The sequence below is a fragment of the Pseudopodoces humilis genome, chromosome 8 (genome assembly GCF_049639895.1).
Source record: "Pseudopodoces humilis isolate 2021_Gansu_Grassland_sample_001 chromosome 8, ASM4963989v1, whole genome shotgun sequence".
NCBI lineage: Eukaryota > Metazoa > Chordata > Aves > Passeriformes > Paridae > Pseudopodoces > Pseudopodoces humilis.
In genome coordinates, this window is record NC_142207.1 from 30,361,217 (window position 1) to 30,379,801 (window position 18,585).

The following is an 18,585-nucleotide window of genomic DNA, read 5'->3' on the forward strand; positions in this document are numbered from 1 at the left end:
TCTCACGGACAAGTATCTGTTAAATCATGCTCCTAACCCTTTGTGCAAGAATGTGCACTTGAAATGGAATTGTAAAGGTCTTCTACATCTTGCTGATGCTGCAAAGATGATTTTTCTGTGCAGCTTCTGCCACCTTCCCTGCAGTGCTGGCAGATGTGAGCTGTACCCTGGGCACCCCAGGGCCCTGCACGAGCTGAGAGATTTTATAGCAGCAAACAGAATGTCAGGGGCTTGGAAATACCAGAGTTTTGACTGTGTTGGAGGAAGCTCAGCAAGAAGTCCAGTAAAGTCACTGCTACTTAACAGAGGGGTTTGGGATTTTGATTAAAAATGGTGAAACATAAGTACAAACCCTTAACATGATGTCTGTGCTCAGTTTCTTTCATCATAATGAAATTCCCTTAACCTACCTTAGAAGTCTTCAGAATTTTTATTCTGTTTCTGTAATGATTGAGCTCTAGCTGGAGAGATAAAAAATATAAAGAAGTCAATGCTGAAGTGGAATATTTTCATGATACTACTAGAGAACAAATATTTTGACTCATACAATATTAAAGACTTCACTGGGGAGACCATTCATGAGCATTGAGTTTATCCACCAGAGTAAAACTGGCTGCAGATCCAAACAGAAAGATGAACTTGAATAGACAGCAGTACCCTGGAGTGGAAAACTCCATTTTACTACATCATTTACTACAGCATGGCAGAGAGGAAGCTGTAGTAACATACACAGACAGTCCTTCCTCTTTAATTTAAACCATTCCTAGTCACAACAGAAATGTTTTGGCTAGACTGTGAACTTCAAGTGCAATTGAAGAAAATCATTAGATAAGTACTGTTCTAGTGGAATAAATATAATTGATTTGGGATAATTACATCTTTTGACCCAAGCCAATGAGTGATTTCACCATGTTCAGAAATAACTTGGAAGATCACAGCTTTTCAGTAAGTTACCCAGTTGAACAACATAGTGAAAACACTCTTTTACAGGACGCTTCTTTTAAAGAATTGTCCTCATGGATTCTGTTTTCTGTGGAATTGCAGTTTCCCACATAATAGGTTACTTTTTACAATTCATTTGTTTCTAAGGAGTCCTTAGTTCCCTATTTGCAAGTAAATGGATGTAGGGCTCTGATTTGCTTTGCTCTTTAGGGATATAAGCTAGAGTTGTGATGCCTGTAAGTCTTTAGCTGTGGACATATTAATTACTCAAATGTAATTTAAAGGTGTGTTAATTTTCTAGCCACTCTCAACCATTGGTTAAAGACAGAAAAGTTAAAGAGAAGTTTTCAAGTCACATTTTTTACTACAGGTTGCTAGGCAGGCCATAGTGCCTGTTTTTTGATAAACACGGTCTTCAGGTAGGTTTTCTTTTCATTGAACATAAAATTCTACCCCCTTACACATTCCTCATTTTGGATATTTCTAGTTCACTTAGAGCAAAGTCAGTTTAGAAAAACACAACAACTTACCCAAACATAGTTGCAATTTTCTGAAATATCTGGTCTCTGCGAGTGTCATAGTTCACCTGCCTTTAGACTCATCCCACTCCTAACTCTTTGTCAGAAAATGAACAAATAAAGGCCATTCTCAGGAGAGAAATTTGAAATGCACTCCCTCTTCCTGCCTATCCTCTCTTATATGCTGTGGGCTGTGTTGGTCAGGTTCCCCCAGGCCACAGGTGCATCTCCAAATCAGTTGCTGATCTCACTCATCTGAAGGGAATGTGTGTTGTGAGGGTTGATGGCTGTCAGTGCATCCTAGGGAGGCACAGTTCTTACAGCTGTTCTTTAAATGATAAAATTTTCCCATTTTCAGTAGCACCCTTACGGGTTTCTTAAAGCCTGAAAGGTTCTTGGAAGGATGTTCTGGAATTACATTCATTTTTACACACAAATTAACTCCTTCTTGTTTTATTGTTGGCTAATGCAGCCATTGCTGATGTGCCTTCAACATTCCTGTGATACAGGGAACGTTTTTTGGGAATTGGCATTTTCTTTTAGCCTTTTACATGTGATTCATTCTGTGATAGTTTTTATCTTCAGTGATGTGTTTCCCAGGATGCAGCATAAAGTCTGTCTGTATACTAAGATTATGCAGATTGTCACAGTTAAATCTACCCAGGCCTCAGTAGCTGTCAGTATTTACAAATAAACACCCTCGATTCTCACAAAGATACAGTGCTTTACTCCTTCCTTATGAGTTATTTCATTATTAGTTTATGTGTTTAAATTATCTTCAGGCACTTGGCACCACTGAGTCATCTCCTGTACTCTCCAAGAGTCAGATTTTGCACAGAAGTGTGAAAGCCTTGTCCAAAAGCAGCATTGTAATGTTCTGTTCCCAGGCTCCCATGAAGAAGTGTAAGTCAGCCAAGAGTGGCAGGTCTAACCGAACCACTCATTTCAGGTCTATCCCTTCAAATCTTGGGCTACTTCTGAAGTGATCCATTGTTCCTTGTATCATCCAGCAACTCCCAGAGACACCTCTGGACAGGTCACAACTCAGGAACTTCTATTAGAGTAGAAATATCTGTTACAAAAACTCTGCTTTCTCCAGAGCACAGATTTGTCTTCCCCATGCAATCACAGTAGTGATCTGTCTTGATGCAATCTTAAGTCATTTCAATTAGAGGAAGTTTACAAGTAACTTTGGTGTTTCTCTGTTCCACCTGACAGTGCTGATTGACAAAGACGAGTCCCCTAAATGGAAGCCAGCTGCTCTAGAAGAAGTCAGCGATGAATTTGTGGACAACTGTTTTAAACCACTGGGAAATGATGATCTCAAGCTGTAAAGATCAAACCTACTGACATCTTACCTATCTGCTTGGTTCTGTGGTATAAAATTTAATAGTAATATGATCAGTTTGGACAAGACTTTTTTAGCTAGCCTGAGATTCCCAAGGCTTTTTTTGTTTTTGCTTTTGTTTCTGGTTTTTTGTTTTGTTTTGTTTTTGCAGTCGGGAACATTCTCTGTAATGAGAAAATAATTGTATCTCTGCTTAATAATGGGAAAAATCACTTCCAGGCAAATTCATTTTTACTGCTTTACACAGTGATTAACATTTAATTTTTTTTGCATCAGCTCTTAGTTCAGGAGGAGCCCTTGGGGAAAAGAGCACAGTTAAGGGGTGACCTAATCAGCAGAAAGTCAAGAGACCTTTTGTGTTCTTGGCTCTGCCACTGGTCTGGTAAATTTGGATTGTGCCGCAGGTTCTTCTGCGTACAATGAAAATAAAATATGGTTAAACCTTTAATGCAGTCAGAGCTACAAAGGAAAATGCAAGACAGAATCCATGGTGTTAAATATCCTTTTAAATAAAAGCTCAGACTGATACAGTATTAGTCTGAGAACAAGAAATTGTTTTATTGATTTAACGTTTGTTCATTTTTCAGCCTTGCTGTGTAAACATTGTTTCAAATGTGATAATGTTGCCAGAGCCTAAAGCACATTTCTCTTTGCTTGCATAGCCCATTTTTTAAAATGTCATTATGTCTGCTTCAACTGCATAATGAGTATTTCATGACGTCAGAAAATTGCTGGTTTTTCTTGGTCCTACAGTGGTAAAGAAACAAGTGCCTCAAACCTTGCTGTGAGCACCAAGCAGCACGTTTCCAGTGCATTCAAGGTGGCAGGGTTCTGATGCTGATAATACATGAAGTTACACAACACAACCAGAACCCCTTGATACCCATATTTGTGGGAGGGAAATTATTTTTTCTATTGTGTATGCGACAGACAGCTACTAATCTTCAACATTACGCCTTCTTTTTTATGCTGCATCAGATCACGTAGCACCGTATCTTCGTACTTACTTCTACACTTACAGGCAGGTCACAAGTGCAAATTTTGGCTTCTCTGAAGACCAAAGGAAGAAAACTTCTGTTTGAATGCCATAGTCAGTAACCATCACTGAGGAGTCAAAAAGAGCTGCAGCAGAACCATTGCAGAGTTTTCAACATTGGGCAGTTCTTATTACCAACAGCAATGGTCTGCAATGGATCAAGGCTCCTTCCTTTCTAGGAGCTGTTGCCTGGAAACAAAGTCCAGGAAATTCGTGCATCAAGGTGAACTACCAAGAGTGACATTCAAAAAATCATAGGTGAGCAAATGGAGAGCTAAATCAAGAAAAAATGGCACCTTGCTTTGGCACTAGAGTCTTGTAAGATAAAATTGTTAAAATTTCAGCTGCGAGTGTATGTTACCATGGACATACTTGTTATGAGACCGTCCTTGAGTTTAGTTCCAAAAGTAACTGAGATTTCATTATTACCTCTAGGGTAATTCTGAAAGTAACAGGTGACTTTCTACCTCAAGCCAGTCTCATAAGAAGTGCAAACCTCCCCCTGCATTATTTTAAATTTTTTATATGTTTTACATTCATAAACAATCGCTATTTTAAATTTCCTTTTTAAAGATTGGTTAATTCCATTATTTTTGTATAAAAGAAGCAGTCTTCAGCCAACTATATTAAATGAAAAACACAGGAATTCCCTGGGAGCACAGATCATGGCTCCTCTGATTGTAAATGACGTACAAGATTTTAGGAAGAACATACTTCTGAATTAAACTTTGACGTGCATGTTCAGTTGCTTCCAAAATTTATGTGAACAGGAATTATCCCAAGCTCAAGGTAACGAGATCCTGTCCAATCTGTGCAATCTTATATTTTTTTCAAATAAAAGGCATACAAGCAGATGGTAAGTTGAATTTTATTTGGTCCACAAGAAAATATTTTCCACAAAAAATATTGTAAAAATATATTGTAGTGTGTCTTATTTGGGAATACTGATGTGCCTTACTCCAGAAACGTCACCTTTACAAAGTTGTGCTGCATTTAATGTACTTTGAACCATTATTAGAATATCAAGTCAGTCACATCATATGCACTCAGATTTATCTTGTTTTCTGGAGAAAATATAAAGCAAATGTATTTTTAACTCCTAAATAGAAGTAAACAGTTTTGCAGAGTATGCCAGTCCCAAACTGGAGTGCCTTTATTACACAAAATCAAGTCAATGAATCAATGGCAACTTAGCTGGAAACCCACTGTCAGTGGCTCTGTGAAACTCTAGCACAGCTTAGCATAAATTTATTTAGGTGAAGAAGTCTTTATTTTTACAATGTGTTAGAATTGTGCCTATTAAATGTACAGCAGAGCTCTGGAGAGAGATCTCCCTAAATCTCTTACCAGACTGTAGCACTGAACAGATTTATTTTCTATTAAGGGTAAGTGCATTATTTATAAGGACAGCTTCCTGTAAAAGAGATGATTTTCCTGGTGAGAAGCCGTCTCCCTGTTGTTTGCAAGCTTGTTTGCTTTCCATTTGCTGCGTGCCGTCCCTGAAGTGCCAGTGTCACGGAAAGCATCGTAAAGCAGCTGGAATTGCACTTGGGGCCATGCTGAAGCTACTGGAATCTTCAGGCACCAGTGAGGGCCAAGGTTGGTGGCTACAGGTGAGGGACTGGTTGGGCCACCAAGCAGCTGGTGCTGAGTCACCCCATGGGCAGCTCTTGGGGCAGGGAGGGCAGGGACCTCACACAGCAGCTCCTCCCCAGGGGAGCAGTCCTGGGCATGGTCAGTGTGCCTGGGTCACCTCCTCTGGGGAAATTCCGAGTGCTGATGACAGCGGATGCTGTGGTGGAACCTTTGGCTGTTGGATAACTCTGCCTGCTGTTGGACTGGGCGGTGGCAGCGTGCCAAGGGGGAGCTGCTTTCAGAAGTGTATCTGATATTCCTGAAGAGTGTCAGATGCTAAGGCTACATCCAGAGGAAGGATTTGAGACATGGCAACAGGAAGCACTGCAACACCCCACTGCCTGTGGCAACCGCCAGGGTGCCTTGTAAAAGGGTGGGGCAGATCCACCTTGAGGTGCTCTGACAGTGAGTGCAGTTTTCTACCTGCTCCTCACCTGTCTGGCCAACAATGGCTGTGGAGCTTTGGCTTTTTTTTAAATTTCTGTAGTTACAAGTGTTAACATTCTCGAGCCCACACTCATGTTAGAAAGGTTGGCCCTTTTTTCTTTTTTGTAATAAAGCTTTATTTTATCTAGAGTAAGAATAGGAATTTTTTTTAATACTGTGGTTAAGCAATATCCAACTGATATGTACTGACTTGATCAGTGTTTTGGCTTCCTTTGCTTTCTAACTCACACTGATTTATGGAGGTATTTTAGAGCAAACAGAGTATGACCTAATGTTTTATATGCTGTAGAACTTGAAGGAACGTCACTGTTAGCAGGAGAATTTAAGTGAACCATAAACCTTAGTCCCACTTTGCACAGGGCTTTGAAGAAGACTGCGTAACTTCAAAGACGATGACATTACAGCATAAGCTGATTTTGTTCCCTTTTCCAGCAAAGGCCTGAGAACAGCCTTAATAGCAGGTCACTGGGAATCCAGTCTGATTACTTGGATTTAATGGCAGCCTTGTGCTGTGTCACAGAGAAGCATTTTTCACCCTTTATTCCTGATAAAACCACATCCCCATATAGGTGAATTTCAAATACCTAAGTTTGTGTCACAACATTTGCAAAACAGCTCAATTCATAGACTGTCACGTCAGAGAATGAACTAAAACCAGCATTTGACACGGTCCTCTTTCTGCTTGCTTCCCATTGCTTGAAAAATCATGCTTTGGATCATTTACTAGAACTATGTGTACCTTTTAAAAATAGTAACAGCTTTAGCCAGTATGGAAAGCATTTCTCTATAAAATGAAAACAAAATGGAAAGTATTCTGATCTAGGGAAAAACCTGTATCTTTTAAACTGGGCATCACAGAAACGGGAACAAACAGATGGTAAAAGCCAAGCTGTTAGAAGGCCTTCACTTTGTATAAAATGTCAGCAACATTGTACCTTCGGGATGAATAGGAACAATCCATCCGTGTCCTGATCTGTGGAATGCCAGCTGTGAGTGCAGTGGCTATGAGTCCTGGGCATGCAGGGAGCAGCGTGTGGATGCACTGGGGAAGAAATGCAGCCTTTGAACTCTAGCCTAAGGCTTAGTCCCTAACTCTGCATTCAGAGCACTGCTCAGGGCTGGGGCTCCTGTGACTCCTGCTGGCATTGCCATGAACAGGTTTTCCAACGGGAAAGCAGCAGCCTGCAGAAGCGGAAGGAAGACATCCTGTCCCAAGGGTGGTACTTCAGAGAGTAATTTCAGTGTAATGCAGCCACAGTTCCCATGAAACAAGTTGTCCTAAAGCATTGCCACACCTTTAAATGTTCCTTTCACTAGTTATCATCAGTAGTTTTTGCACATCTTTCTCGGTCGCAGTAAAACAACAAAACCAAATCCTCCCAAACCAGCACCCTAACGCAAAAAAAACCCCAAACAAAACCAAAAAACCAAACAGCTTTGGTCTGAACACAGTGACCAGATGTCATTAACCTGTCTTACTGCAGGGTTTTAGAGACAAGCTTTCATGCATTTACAGAAGCATCTGTTAATGATAATGCACTGCTTATCGACATGGGCATGTTTCTCACTGGTTCACTTCAATGGAAGGTAAATAGCATCATCATCCAAATGGCTCCCTGAATACTACTGGGGTTTACATAGCGCTCTCATCACCTTCATTATCTTGTGGTTTTACAGATTTAGTCAGGTCATAGAATCAAAAGTAAAATTCATGATAGCAGTAACCTTTGCTACATGCAGACCTTGATTTCACTTTAGCAAAATGCAGACAAATTCACCAAGAACGGAGAGTTCATCTCACCTACAGACCACTGATTTTTAATGCAGAACATAGAAATAATCCATGTTTTGTCCTCTGTGGCAGTGCTTATAGAGGTGCAGGGCAGCCACAGTCTTCTCATCCTCTTTTTAATGCTAACTTCTGGTCACATCCAACACATACAAAGACAGAATATACTCAACATACAGCTGACAATGAATGACACTTGATGAACAGGTTCTACTGGGATCCAGTTAGTTTGTTAGCAACCTGCGTTAAAAGGCAAATTCTCTCAGGCTCTCCCTGCAGACACCTCCCCGCAGGGATGCTCCGAGGACAGCTGGGGGTGCTTTATCTGCGCTGGCAGCCCGCACAGAGTGCTCCTGGACGGGCCAGGCCCCGGCAGGGCTCAGGGCACGTCGCTCTCGATGAAGGGGATGTCGCTGTACTTGCTCTCGGTCACTGCCCACTGCTTGACCGCCTGCTCCAGGATCTCGCGCGACAGCCGGTGCGCGTAGTCCAGCACGATGGTGCTCGAGGGGCCCTTCTCCTCCGCCTTCACCGCCAGCAGCGACGACTTCTCCCCAGTGCACCCCTCGCCACCTCCCCCGATCCTCTCATCCTGGACAGTGTTGGAACCTTGGAAGGCAGCCTTGGATTTGATGCATCCCATGGTACATTGGAAAATGCAGCTGCAAAATTCAGTTCAACAGCATGTTTTGATAACCTGGAAGCGGTTCCCTTGTTCGATGCAGTGTTGCTGCTTCTTGCCAGTGGCTCCAGTTATTTTCAAAGAACAGAACATCTCCTTTTGTGCTTCTTCTGAGGAAATCTGTCAAAACAGCGTTTCATATAAAGGCAATAAATAGTTTACCATTCTCAGTGAGCTCAAAGGAAACCTAAATTCACTACAGGCGCTTGTTGAAGCGGCTTAAATAAATCTCTGCCCAGTGTGCGTAACACACACGTTTTTACCGGTAACATCCATCTACTACAAGTAGGCAAAGTTTGACCTGAATTCACACTGCCTTTGAATGCAATTCCCAGTACAGGATCTAGGCCATCTAGGAACATAAAAGTCTTAGGAAAGAAATAAAGTGTTTCATCCAAGCTGACCATACATTTTGCGCTGAAAATGCAAACATATTATGTTTAGCTCCAGGGACTGCTGCTGCTGGAAATAAACACCAAAAGCACCCCACAGAAGCACCACACAACCACCGTAGCCAGAGTCCCGTGTCATGGCTGTCACACACCCTCTGGGCACGATGACACTAATTCCCTGTGTCATTCTGCTGTTGCTCAAGGAGGCTGGAGCAGGGCAGCCAGCAGAAGGTATTCACAAGGAACAAGAGCTGTTTTCGTTTTTTCCCTGGAGAGGGTAGGGAAAGCAGCAGCAGCCTGCTGTGATCAAGGCAGTTCCAACAGAGCCAGAGCACCATTCTCACTAGAGCAGGACAACTCCACATCTAGAGAAGGGAAAGCGACCAACAAAACACCTGGCAGAGTCCTTTTCAAGTCCTCAAGATCCAGAATTGGTCAACTCCAAATTCTGGAATATGAGTTTTTGTTTACTGGCCTGTTTCTGGGGCTACTTTCTCTCAGGCAAAGCAGAATCTCACGATACGGCTGACTTTGCTTGGCATGTGCTTACCCACTTATCAGAGTTAACAGACTGCCAGCCAAAATAAAGACTGTGCGGCACAGAAACCAACTGTTCCCTACAGCTTCACCCAATGACGTTGTACTAAGGTCAGCCAAAGTTAAAGATTTTTTGTAAATAGCCTTTGAAAACACAATCATGGCAAAGATGTTAAGCCTTATTTATTTCCTTTATACACTGGAGGAAACAGGGGCTCCAATCAGGTAACCTGATCACAGGCAAACATTTGCTGAGGAAATCAATCCCATTTGCAGGCCAGTCGTGCTTCACAAGTAGGATGGGACTTCCCCGGTCTGGCAGCTGACTCAGGAGAACCAGATTCCTGGGACAAGCTCCTCTCTTTGCTGCTTCATAGAAACCATTGCTACCTGTTTGTTGGGCTGAAGTGCAGCACAGAAGGGATGGCTGCCGCTCCTGGCAGGAAGTTGGTCCTAAAGGGCTCCAGAAACCACTGAGTCCATACAAATATTTTCACACTTTTAGCTTTGCATCAGGACATTTCAGCATTTAGAGGAACATTTGTAAACCACCTCAATGAAGTTCAGTGGGTCTCCTCTGTGCACACTGAACTGCTGCAGCACATGGCCAGTGCTTTGGGACAGGCATGGTAGTTCACAAGCCTGTAACACAAACCCTGCTGCCAAGGGCTGACCTCCCCTAGCAGTTTTTACCCAACACAGGGGAGAGCCAAGCTATCAGATTTTTATTCCAATAACTTGTCATTAAATGAGTAAAGACTGTATGGATAACTTGTCATTAGATGAGTAAACAGCAGGATTCCCTTCACTGCAGAAAAAACTACATTTATCCCTATGGAGCTTCATACCCTTGTCTATCCATCACATAGACTCATCAAACTTACCATGCCTACAGGCCAGAGGCCAAGGAGAGGCCTGAAAGCAATTCAGATGGCTGAACAGTTCAGAGCTTTAATAGCAATGTCTTGTGCATGTCTAATTGCAATATTTTCCATTACTAAAACATTAATACTAATCACTTCCACTTTCTCTTCTGGACAAATATGTAGATCCAAGTACATGGTAAAGAATCACTATCAGCACGTACCACCCAGCACTGCTGATACCTGAAAGCTGCAGTCTTGATCCAGCCAAGGTAATATACAGCTTCAGTGTATTTTTATGAGAGTTTATCCCTGACACTTTCCATAAAATAGACTATTCAGATTTGGAATTTTTTTATCCAAGTCTGGAGCTATCTTTTTTGGGGGGGTTTTTTGTCTGGGTTTTTTTTTTTTGGTTGGTTGGTTGGTTGGTTTGTTTTCTTGTTTTTGTTTTTTTTAGCTTTTTAATTGAGGTCTGTTAAATAGAATCTAGCTTTAGTTAGGATTTTATCATTGCTTTAATGTTTCCCTCACGCAGCTGGAGATTTTGTTAGGGGACATCAGCACATGAGTTAGTGCCTAATGGAAAGGACAAAAAGTAAGTAGGGGGAGGATAAATCTCTCCTAAAGCAGACAGGGAGAAATTCCCTACAGTCAGCATCTTCCTCTGCAGAACTGCCCTCCTCTGCCTCTTCATTTGGGCCAAGTCAAATGTTTCAGGGACTGTCCTCCACAGAGGACAGGGTGGCTCTAGAGCTTGCAGACAGCAAGGCACACAATACAACTCAACTGTTCCAAATCAGTTGAGCTTCAAAGCAAAGTTATCAACCCTCATTTAAAATTCTTGCCTGTTGCTCATTTCATTCTTTACAGAGCTCAGTACTTTCCAAGCCACTGCAGTGAGTGTTTCGGTTTGCCCGGTCTACTGCAGTTAATAATTGTTGGCACAGAAATGATTGCAAATGAAGCTGCCCTCAACCTTCTGTCTGCTTCCTTGTTTTCCTGACAGCTCTTGCCTGCACACACATGGGGAAGTGTTGTTTAAATCTTCTCTGCCTAACTCATCTCCAGAGTCTTAAGTTCTGACAGGGGTTTTAATATCTCTACCTTTCCTCACAAAGCTCATACCCTGAGAGGGAAAAAACCCAACAAATTAAACCAGCTTGTTTTTCTCCCAGCACAATGTTTCATCCTGTAACTGCACAAAGCAAAACTGTGCAATAGGAGCCTGTTTCTGTCAGTGCCCAAGCTCTGCTCTGTGGCCAGCTGTGCCTCAGACACCACTGCATAGATGGTTTGGGGCTCAGGCCAAGAGCTCTGCAGTGCATTTCTTCACATGACAAAGCTGCTGGAGGCAGGGATCAGCGAACTCTGCCTGCTCTGCTCACTCTCAACCAGCTAAAGCAGCACCATCGCAAACCAGAACTCCTCTTTTTAGAGACAGATTTTACAGTAGGTGAAATGCTGATTTATTCATCTGAAAAATGTAGGCTCCTAGTTGTGCTCAATTTTACTGGATGTACAGTCAAAATGGTTTTAAATGTTTCATTTAACTTCATCCATTTAACATTCAGCACAACAAACACTGTTTACAACTTTAATGGAAGTCTTGAAAATAATCAATTTCATATTGGAACTGGAAGTTCTCAAGGATAAGTTCATGTGTTTTTTCACCTGTCACTTTATTTACTATGGTAATAGTAGGAGAGAGAAAATATTGAGGGGGTGGTAGCTGAACTCACCGGGCACACGAGGGCTAAGCAGTCTCTTTGCCAGCCTGGCAAAGTGTTTCCTGCCAAGGTAAGTTCATTTCTAACTACTGAAGGAAACAAAACAATGGTGAAAGGATGCCTGCAATTCACTATTAGACAATATAAAATAGAGGAAAAAAGCATTAATCACAAAACTGCCATTTAAAAAAACAAATAGCATTTTTAAAGCATAAAAATAATCAATAAAAATAATTGCAAAAAGGTAAACATGAGACATCAAAAAATAAGGGTTTCACTGGCCTCTGCAATACATCATCATATGACAAAAACAGGAAGAAGAGTTTCTGCCTTTTGCTGTTATACAATATCTGTAGCATCATAAGCAGGTAAGTTCCTGCTACCATTCAAATGTATTCTATCCATGAGAACCTCGGGAAAAAATCTTGAAGTTCAGTACTACACTATAAGAAACTGCTTTCTGCAACATTTTATGTTACAGCAGTCACTGGATTAAAAATAAGTCACAGTTTTCAAAATAGCTTCAGAATGTGCAACTTTGCCCAGCTGAAGGCAGCAAGTAATTCCTGCTGTGACAGAGCCAAACTTTTTGGTTCAAATATGACTCTTCCTCCAGCAGGGAGGCTTTCAGTTCTCCCCTGGGTATCTGCAGGAGCTCAGAGTGCCACTTACCAGAACCACGTCTGCTTCTAACAGGTCGTCCCCTCGTCCCCAGGAGAGCAGAGACAGCCTCACGTCTGGGGCTCTGCAAAGGGAACCCAGGAACAGAGCTCAGCACTTGCCAGGATGTCAGAGGTGCACATTATTACCAAGATGATCAATCTAGTGCTGGCCTTGCACAAGCCTGCTGCCTTTTCTCTCCCACAGAACTTGACTTTGACAAAGGTAAAAGGATGATACAGCACTTAATAAATTAGATTGAATGACAGGCTGCAACAATTTCTACACAGCACCTAATGCCAGGCTCAGAGTGGGGCCACTGCTTGGGGAAGTGGCTCCTGACCATGTGCAGGATTGCCAACCCCCTCCCACAGCAAATCCAGGCAAGGAGGATTTCAGCAAGGATATGGGAAGGGTAATGTGCCCCATCTGTTGCCTAACCTCAAAAGTTCTCTCCTGTTCTCCCTTCTCCCTTTCAAAGCTTCTGCTGAGACCTGGACCTCGATCATGCAAGGACACAGGGAGAGCAGTCAGACAATCCCAGTGCTGCCGTTATCACGGAAACAATAAACTCTGGAACAAAGGTATTCAAAGTTGGAGTTTGGGCAGGTGACCTACCAGCAAAGGTAACCAAACTTTGGCATCCGCACCTCTGAAATGCACCCAATCACATAAAATATTCACACCCTCCATGTAAAAACTGAGAGGAAACCCAGAACATCCTCTGTCTGCTTCTTCCTAACAAGGTGGGCTGTAATTCAGGAGCACACGTGGCATTGGCCTTTGGATACTCTGCAGCTCCGAGCAGAGCAGCGGCACAGAAATGGCAGAGGGATGAATCATTCGCTCAGTGCACAGCATCCCCTCCACTGCTGCAGGACTCAGAGCTCCCCATGCAAAGCAGCCCCAGGCAGGGGCTCCCAGAGCAGTCCAACCCACCAGTTCTGCCTCTCCTTGACATCCAGCTTCCTGCAAATCCTACAGAGGAGATGCACTGCGTAATATTTATTATAACAACTCATCCTAATCATAGGAAAATGAAGTTTTAAAGAGCTACAGTTACTTAAAGACAAGCACAATATCAAAGATTCTGCTGCCTCAGGCAATCACTGATACCCAAATATCCCAAAAGAACTCAGGACACGAAAAGCAAAGAAGGAGATCTCTTCCTCTCAGAGCCATCCCCTCCCTCTCCTGTCGCTTAGTGCCAACAAGAGATAAGAGCTACAGATTGGAAAAGGCTGGATGCAGCAACTGCAAACAACTACTGTGCAGGATTAGCGTGGAAGTGAAAGTCTCCTGGTTATCTGTCTCTAGGTACGTGCTGGAATTTCAGAGGCTTGGGCTTTTCCCCTCCATGGTCAGAATTGATTAAGCTTTTCCAGGCTTCTAAGCCATTTTTTAACTGAATGGGGAAATGACACATTTGCTTTTCCAAATCAGGCAGACCTCTAGTTTACTTTAAAAGGCTTTTCAATAAGAGCACAGCTGACCAGAATCATAAAACTGGTTTGGTTGGAAACGGCCATTCAGATCAAATCGTACCATTATTCCAGCACTGCCACATCCACAACTAAAACCTGTCCCTAAGAGCCACATCTCCATTTCTTTTAAATACCTCCAGGGATGGTGACCCCACCACTTCCCTGGGCATCCTGTTCCACTCATGACCACCCTTTCAGTGAAGAATCTTTGCTATTATCCAACCTATCCTATGCCCTCTCAGGCATAACCTGAGGTAATTTCCTCTGGATCTATTGCTTGTTACCTGAGAGAAGACTGAGCCCCACCTGCCTACAACCTCCTTTCTCAGAACAGAGTTACTTAATGGAAGCAATTTCCATGTCAAATTTCATCTCTCAAGCAGTTTAGCAATGCAGTTAAGGAACATGAAAATCTTCAAACTAGAGGGGAAAATAAGAGAGAAGAAAATGTTTCTTCTTACTTCACTTTATGATTTACATGCACAGCGCAAGTGGCGTGTTCTTGCTGTTAAACAGTACAGCTGTGTTGATGTGAGTTTTTATGCTGACAAACTCTGGAAATCTAAAACCAGTACTGACTTTAAAAAGGCAAAAACCCCCACAAAATCAAGAAACAGTCTGCCCTCTCCCCAAAGCACACGACCACAGAAGCTAAGGAACAAAAAAAAGGGCTTTCTGCACTGTTCTAGCAATCTTACCCAAGCTTTGGGAAGTGGCAAACAAAGATGAAGTACCAAAAGAAACCTTTGGGTGAAAATATCAGTAGTTCAGAGAACAGCAATGCCAGTAGGTACAGCCCTCAGCAGCCACAATGTTATTCTTCATCCAGGAAAAAGAAGTCTTGTTAAAAGCAAAGAACACTGTGTGCTTGGTAGCTGTCTAATTTCATGAAAGTAAAACTGTACCCAGTTGGCCTGTCCTGAAATCCTCCCTCCTGTGCAGCAGTTTATTCACCAGAACTGTGCACACAGCTCAGGGGGAAGCCTGAAGGCCATTGGAAAACAGAATGCTAGAAACTTCTTACAGGTTCTGCTCATATTTTACCTCGGCTGCTTGTCCAAACAGCCACATAGACTGCTGTTAGTCCAAATTTGGACAGAAATGCTTACAATGTATTGATGGTTTCCCTCCCAATGTCTCAGAATACAAGCATGCACCAGTACAGACTCTGCCAGACCATGGACAAGAGGGAACATTAACCCAGCTACCTGCACAGGAACAGGAGAAGGATGCCTACCATTGATGGAAGCCTGTTTTCTAGGTGGGTAAAATGAACTGGATTTCCTTAGCAATTAAGGCCTTGGAGTGAGGCTGTAGAAGAATGGGCATGAAGAAGATGCAGTGCTTCTCAGCAGGAAGTCTGGCCAAGACTTAAGAAATTCCATCTGCAGGAAGTTTAGCCAAGACTTAAGGAACTCAGCTACAGAAACTATGGAGGAATGCCTTTGGAAGGGAAAGCTAATAGTGATAAAAGAGATCAAATATTCTCCAAGACCCCAGATACAAAATAATGTTCAAAACTGGTGAATGAACAGAAACAAAATACCAGAAATGGATATAAAGTTTTTGACATACATATGTACAGCTGTTTCCTTGCCCTGCATAACACCAAAGGATGTAGGTTCCACACTTCTTTCAGCAAAACACACAGCTCTTGTTATCATTAGCCCCTCCCACCCATACTAGCTGCAAATCCACGGGCTGAAGACTATGCCCATGGCAGGGGAAAACAAGGCACACCACCAAAGGTGTCAGAGACACTGGCCAAGTCCCACACTGAGGTTAGACTGCTCTAAGGCACAGCACTGGGCCCGGACAAAGCAGCCTCTTGGTTACTACAATGCTCTTAACACTGGAACAAACAAAAGTGGAAACAGGAATTTTCCTACATATACCACAAAACTTCCATCCCAACAACTCAATTGTGGAGTCACAGCCTTCCTACTAGCAGTCCTCTTCAGGAATACATTGAAACATTAAGATACTTACTCTCAGACTAAGGCTCAGGACCTAGGTTTGTAAAGGTGCATTACTGTCCTCCACAGGTGCCAGGCAGAGACAGAGCTGCAGACAATGAAAAGGGATGCACAAATCTTTACGAGCAAGAAAAGCCCCTCCTGCAGCTATTGCTGGCTGCTGCCCAGCCTGGGGATCCTGCCAGCAGGAACTGAGGAGCAGCAGCAGCTAAAACAGCGGACCGGTGTCTCAGGCTGACAGGGTCGGGTTTTATTGTAGTGGCTGTCACAAGATTCAACTACGAACATATGGAGCTGCATAGCATAAGGTATGAATGAGGGACACTGCCTGGCTTTGTGACGCCCTCAGGAAGCCAAAGGCTTCACTGGATTAACACAAATGAAAGTCAGAAGGAAGGAGATGGTCAAGATCTGCCCAAGATTGACCGCAGAGGAGCACAATAAAAGCAGCACACAACCCCATTCTGTTCTTTAATCTCCAGAAGCCAATTATAAAAAGGGAATGAGGAATGCACCAGAAAAGCCATTTTCCCACATCTCACATAGGAAGGCACAGGAAAACACAGCCCCGCATTTTAAAATCACAACTACGTTACTACTGATTTGCACAAACTGAGGAGTAAGAGGACAAAGTGAGGAGTTAACAACCAGATGCTCCACCTGTACAAAAGCTGCCCCGAATTGCAACAAAGATCTATGTCAGCCTTAAAAATCACTCTGTCTCACAGCTCTCCCCCGGTATTTGTTTCCTTGAATTCCATCACTCCCAACGTGCCAGCTCCTACTTCCAGCAGTTGCCGCCTTCACGCCTGGGAAGCGGGAAGGCCGGCAGCCAGGCGAGGCAGCCGTGCCCGCACAGCCCGACACCGCTGCCACCTCTGTCCCCCAGGAGCCTGCCCACGGAAACACCTTGTCCCCAGGGACACGAGCGTCCCCAGCCTCTGCACAACCCCTTGGGCAACTTGTACGAACCAAGGCGATTTTAAAGCAAGAATGTTCTCAGCAGAACGTGATGTTCAGAAGAAAAATAATTTGTATGTATTTGAAGGTTAAAAATGCCACTTTGTTAAGGCTACAGGATAAATCCCTGCATTTTTCCTTTTTTAAAAATTATTATATTTAGAAACCTAATTTGGACTGCTACTTACTGAACTATGAGAAAGCATAAAATATTTCTAAATCTTTAACAATTTTTGCCACGACGAGTCTTACATTATTAAATTTGTACTTTCTAACATGCCGGACGAAAGTAACCTGCTCCGTATAAGGGTCAGTGTGGAAGCCTGGGAAGGCACTCATGGCAAAGCAGGGACTGACAGACCCTCACATCACCTCGGCCGGCAAATACAGTAGTCTCACGTCTTCCCCACAGCAGGAACACCGCTTGGGGAGAACCAGCCACGCCGTTTACCTTCCCACTCCGCATCACTCTCACTGCCGTCCGTAGCACCACCTTTCCTCAGGGTGCCCAGCGGGAGCGGCACCTCCGCTTTGCTCAGTTTGGAGGAGTCCGTGGCCGGCAACCTCGCTGCGAGACGATGGGAGGAGTAAAGCAGCACCGCCGCCTGTCCTGAGAAACCCCACCTCAAAGCTCGGCTCTCCCCGCTCTCCCGCACGCCGCGAGCCCGAGGCGGCCGAGGGCCAGCGCTGCCCGCGGCCGGGCTCGCCCCGCGGGTGCGGCCGCGCATCCGCCCTCCCTCCCGGCCCCGGCGCGGCTCGGGGCGATGGAGCCGGGCACATACCGGCGCGGCGGGGCGGTGTCCGTGCGAGCAGCATGCTGGAAGCGTGGCCCCGCCGCGCACGGTCCCCGGCCGCCGGGCTGCCCCTTCCTCCGGCGGTGCCCGCGGGATCCGGCCCTCGTCCCACCGACGCCGCCGCCTCCTCCGGGCTCCTGAACGGCAAAGACGCAAACCCACCGTCAAAGTCCATGCTGGGAGCGCCTCCCGGCCCCCCCCGGCCCCCGCGGCGCCCGCACAGGTAGCGCGGGGGGGGCCCCCCCGCCCGCCCCCGCTCCCGCCGCTCCGCCGGGCGCTCCCCGCCCTCCCCGGGGCGGTGGCGGCGGGGCCGGGCGGGGCCGGGGGGCGGGAGCGCCGCCGAGCCCGGAGCAGCGCCGCGGCCCCGACCTGTCCCCCCCCGGCGGCACCTGAGCCCGCCCCGCATCCCCCGTGTGCCACCGGCCACGGCGCTCCTGCCCCGCCCGGGGGCAGCGGGGCCGCCGAGCCGGCACCGGCCCTGCCGCTTAAAATAAGGGAAAAAGGGGAAAAAATCACCCCGGCAGGAAAGCCGCCTCTTATTGGCTTCTCGTCCTTTAAATCCTCCTCCCCCTCTAGCCGGCCCTAGTGAGGCACATCTGGAGGGCTGTGTCCTGGTCTGGGCTCCTCGGTATACCAGGCGCTCCTGGAGAGGGTCCAGCAGAGGTCACAAAGATGTTGAGGAATCTGGAGCACTCTCTGACAAGGAGAGACTGCGGGAGCCGGGCCTGTTTAGTCTGGAGTAGAGAAGACTGAGAGGGGATCTCATCATTACTTATAAATTTTATATCTCAA

General features: G+C 44.8%; 2 protein-coding genes across 8 annotated transcripts in view; one reads left to right on the forward strand and one right to left on the reverse strand.

Annotated features, from left to right (window-relative positions):
* Positions 1 to 3,363, forward strand: part of HIBCH (3-hydroxyisobutyryl-CoA hydrolase) — a 37,552-nt gene extending 34,189 nt beyond the window's left edge. For both annotated transcript variants that reach the window (XM_005530342.3, XM_014259076.2), the window contains one exon: positions 2,679 to 3,363. In XM_005530342.3, coding sequence (XP_005530399.1) covers positions 2,679 to 2,794 — 116 coding nt within the window. In that variant the 3' untranslated portion in view covers positions 2,795 to 3,363. The remainder of the gene's footprint in view (positions 1 to 2,678) is intronic.
* On the reverse strand, positions 3,065 to 18,036 carry AKAP19 (A-kinase anchoring protein 19). Of its 6 annotated transcripts, none has more exons than XM_088059008.1 (4): positions 17,956 to 18,036; positions 12,592 to 12,664; positions 11,932 to 12,001; positions 3,065 to 8,517 (listed from the first exon to the last, which is right to left on the reverse strand). In XM_088059008.1, the coding sequence occupies exon 4, from the start codon at positions 8,356 to 8,358 to the stop codon at positions 8,095 to 8,097; it is 264 nt and encodes an 87-aa protein (XP_087915134.1). In that variant the 5' UTR covers positions 8,359 to 8,517; positions 11,932 to 12,001; positions 12,592 to 12,664; positions 17,956 to 18,036; the 3' UTR covers positions 3,065 to 8,094. The 6 variants fall into 6 exon arrangements, with proteins under 6 accessions (XP_087915134.1, XP_087915133.1, XP_014114553.1 ...); XM_088059007.1 differs by lacking the exon at positions 17,956 to 18,036 and adding an exon at positions 17,782 to 17,926 and having other exon boundaries at positions 11,932 to 12,008; XM_088059004.1 differs by lacking the exon at positions 17,956 to 18,036 and adding an exon at positions 17,451 to 17,543 and having other exon boundaries at positions 8,365 to 8,517; positions 11,932 to 12,008.
* Between the last annotated feature and the right edge of the window lie 549 nt (positions 18,037 to 18,585).